Source organism: Sinocyclocheilus rhinocerous, unplaced genomic scaffold (assembly GCF_001515625.1).
Source record: "Sinocyclocheilus rhinocerous isolate Xijiao unplaced genomic scaffold, SAMN03320098_v1.1 scaffold335, whole genome shotgun sequence".
NCBI lineage: Eukaryota > Metazoa > Chordata > Actinopteri > Cypriniformes > Cyprinidae > Sinocyclocheilus > Sinocyclocheilus rhinocerous.
The window spans coordinates 65,981-68,946 of NW_015659708.1; the positions used below are offsets into that span (position 1 = coordinate 65,981).

The following is a 2,966-nucleotide window of genomic DNA, read 5'->3' on the forward strand; positions in this document are numbered from 1 at the left end:
TTATATAGCATATTTTATTTTAGATGAACTAGAAACAATGTTTAATTTATAAAATTTTATTTTGAAATGTAAGTCAATAACAATTGGCTGGAGCCAGAGCCAATGGTGAAAGTCTTTGCGCGAGGAGACCCCGCCCCATTTTGGAGGTTCTGCCCACTTTTGTCGCGGTTTGGAAAAAAAGGGAGAAAACATGACAGAATAACTCAGCGGATATCGCATTTTTCGTAAAATAAAAAATTGACTTTTCAATATCGCAACAATTCTTTTTTTCAGATCCTCAGAGAGTTCTTTGCCATGAGGTGCCATGTTGAACTTCCAGTGACCAGTATGAGAGAGTGAGAGCGATAACACCAAATTTAACACACCTGCTCCCCATTCACACCTGAGACCTTGTAACACTAATGAGTCACATGACACCGGGGAGAGAAAATGGCTAATTGGGCCCAATTTGGACATTTTCACTTAGGGGTGTTACGGTAGGGATTATCATTTAATGAAACTCAAATGTAAATATTCTAATATTTTGAGATACTGGATTTTTGACTTTCATGATCTGAAAGCTCTAATCATCAAAATTAAAACAAAAAAACTTTTGAAATGTTGTACTTTACATGTAATGAATCTAGAATATATGAAAGTTTCACTTTTTGAAATGTTACTTTTTCACGATATTCTAATTTTTTGAGATGCACCTGTATATCATTAACTAAAACTATTTAAAAAAAATTTAGAAAATGTTTTTGGAATTTTTGGGGGGAAAATGTTGCCTTGCCAAACAATAAAAGCAATCAAATTAATTAATAAAAAGTGGAAATACATTTTTAAAGTAAAAACTAAAATAAAAATGAATTAAATCGAAATAGTAATATTTTATAAAACTAAAATTAATCAAAATGACAGGAGCACATAACAGACTTACAAAAAAAATTAAATTTAAATGAAAATAAAATCTAATTCAAAATATTTAAAAAAATCTATAATATGCTAAAATAACTCTAATAGTATTTAAGCCTTTCTACTTTAAAATGTGTTATTATTTGTAATTACAATATATATACAGTATATAAAAGGAAACGATTCCTTAAGGGGGGTCAGTCGTGGTTTTATTTCTCTATGAGCCTTTTGTCTTTTCCTTTTCCATTAGCTGTGGCAGCTGCTCTTCATGGAACATTCAGCGCTCCTCTCCGCCCCCACCATCACAGATGCGCTCCACAGCCGCTCAGGGGTCCAGGCAGCAGTTGGTGATCCTGCCCCTGGGACAGCGGGAACGGTAGCGTCCGTGGAGACGTTATCAGACTGCACAGAGCCTGTGCTCCTCACTCAAAACAGCCAGCAGCGTAACTCTAGACTGGATCAGGGACAGGCTGTGGAGGGGTGTGTATGGCCACTTGTTACAGCTGCTGTCTACTAGGAGTTCTGAAAGACCGAATATCTGTATTTAAATGTTAACATTCAGTTCTGCCATGAAAATGGTTTATTCATAAATATATACTTTCTTTTACTGAGAGAATCTGTTGACATCTTACAGTTGCAACACTCATAATATATTTAGTATATCCATGTTTTTTTACTTTGTATTGCGATTTGACTTGACTAATTTGACTAATTTAAAATTTAGCACAGTATCCTGCTAACAAAAAAAAAAAATAATAAAAATAATCAGTCTTGACTATTTTAAGCACCTTGAAAATATGATGAGAAAGGAGACTAAAATATTCCTCAAAATGTTTTAATTGTATCAGCCAGGGAATCCACTCATTTTAATCAATGAATTGTCTAACATTTTAAAAAGAATTCTTCATTACTGATTACTTTTACACATACAAATGCTTCTAATAAAACAAAGTTTTAAGATTTGAATGTTCCCCCTTGAGGAAGACCACCTCTTGTCTCATAAGCGTTAGCTATTAGTTAGTAACTTTTATCTAGTAATGTATCTGGTCCAAAAGATGGATCATCTTTTACACAAATCATATTAAACAGCGAAACTGTTTTTGACATTGATAATAAGAAGAAATAGATTCTGTGACTCTAAAGACTGGAGTAATGGCTGCTGAAAATTCAGCTTTACCATCACAGGAATAAATTACATTTTAAAATATATATAAAAATAGAAAACAGTTATTTTAAATAGAAATGATATTTCACAATATTACTGTTTTTACTGTATTTTTGATCAAATGAATGAACCCTTAAAATATGTTTTCAAAAATCTTACCCAAAACTTTTGAATGGTATATGTAAAATAATAATAATAATAATAAATTATAATATCTATCTATCTATCTATCTATCTATCTATATATATCCAAGTTTTTTCATGAAAGGAAAATCTGATCGATTAAAAGTTCTGAATTAATCCTGATTCCACAATTTTAGTCATTTAATCATTATCAGTCATTAATGCTTTTAAATTTGTGCAAATAGATGCCCATGTCTCTGAATTTTTCTTTTGTAGAATTTATTCCTTTATTTTTTGAATTATTAATGCAACAATGCTGTCTTTGCTTCTTTAATTAAGGATTGTCCAGCAGTTCCTGGCTGGTCTGTTTTCCAATTCTGACAGTGCAGGTTCCCAAACCTCCTCATGGTATGTTTTGTGGTTTACTGTCATTCTTTTAGGTACAATGGGCCTCATTTATCAATCTAACGTAGAAACGAGCGCAGATCCGTGCGCACAAATCAACTTACGACAGAGTCCACGTGTGATTCATGAAACATTCGTATGCCGCCAATCTCATCGTACGAATGATCGCGCATTGATAAATGTGGCGGCAGAAAACAGTCGTCATTTGAATATCATGCCCCTAAAAACACCCTGGTTTAGAAGCCTCGCCCCTAGAGTTTACGACACGGAGAAACGAAACCCGGCCAAAAAGAGGAAGTAATCTCATGAAAGATAAATTGATTTTACTCCAAAAACACCCGTTAACCTTGTAATTGCAAACAATTAGGCTACATTAATT

The 2,966-nt window shown here is 33.1% G+C and overlaps 1 protein-coding gene across 2 annotated transcripts in view; it reads left to right on the plus strand.

Annotated features, from left to right (window-relative positions):
* The first annotated feature begins 1,093 nt into the window (after positions 1 to 1,093).
* The window catches only part of LOC107724083 (E3 ubiquitin-protein ligase RNF115-like), a 7,022-nt gene continuing 5,149 nt past the window's right edge, over positions 1,094 to 2,966 (plus strand). The window contains exons 1-2 of one of the 2 annotated variants that reach the window (XM_016532857.1): positions 1,094 to 1,374; positions 2,522 to 2,590. In XM_016532857.1, coding sequence (XP_016388343.1) covers positions 1,163 to 1,374; positions 2,522 to 2,590 — 281 coding nt within the window. In that variant the 5' untranslated portion in view covers positions 1,094 to 1,162. The remainder of the gene's footprint in view (positions 1,375 to 2,521; positions 2,591 to 2,966) is intronic. The other variant, XM_016532858.1, reaches the window with a different exon arrangement.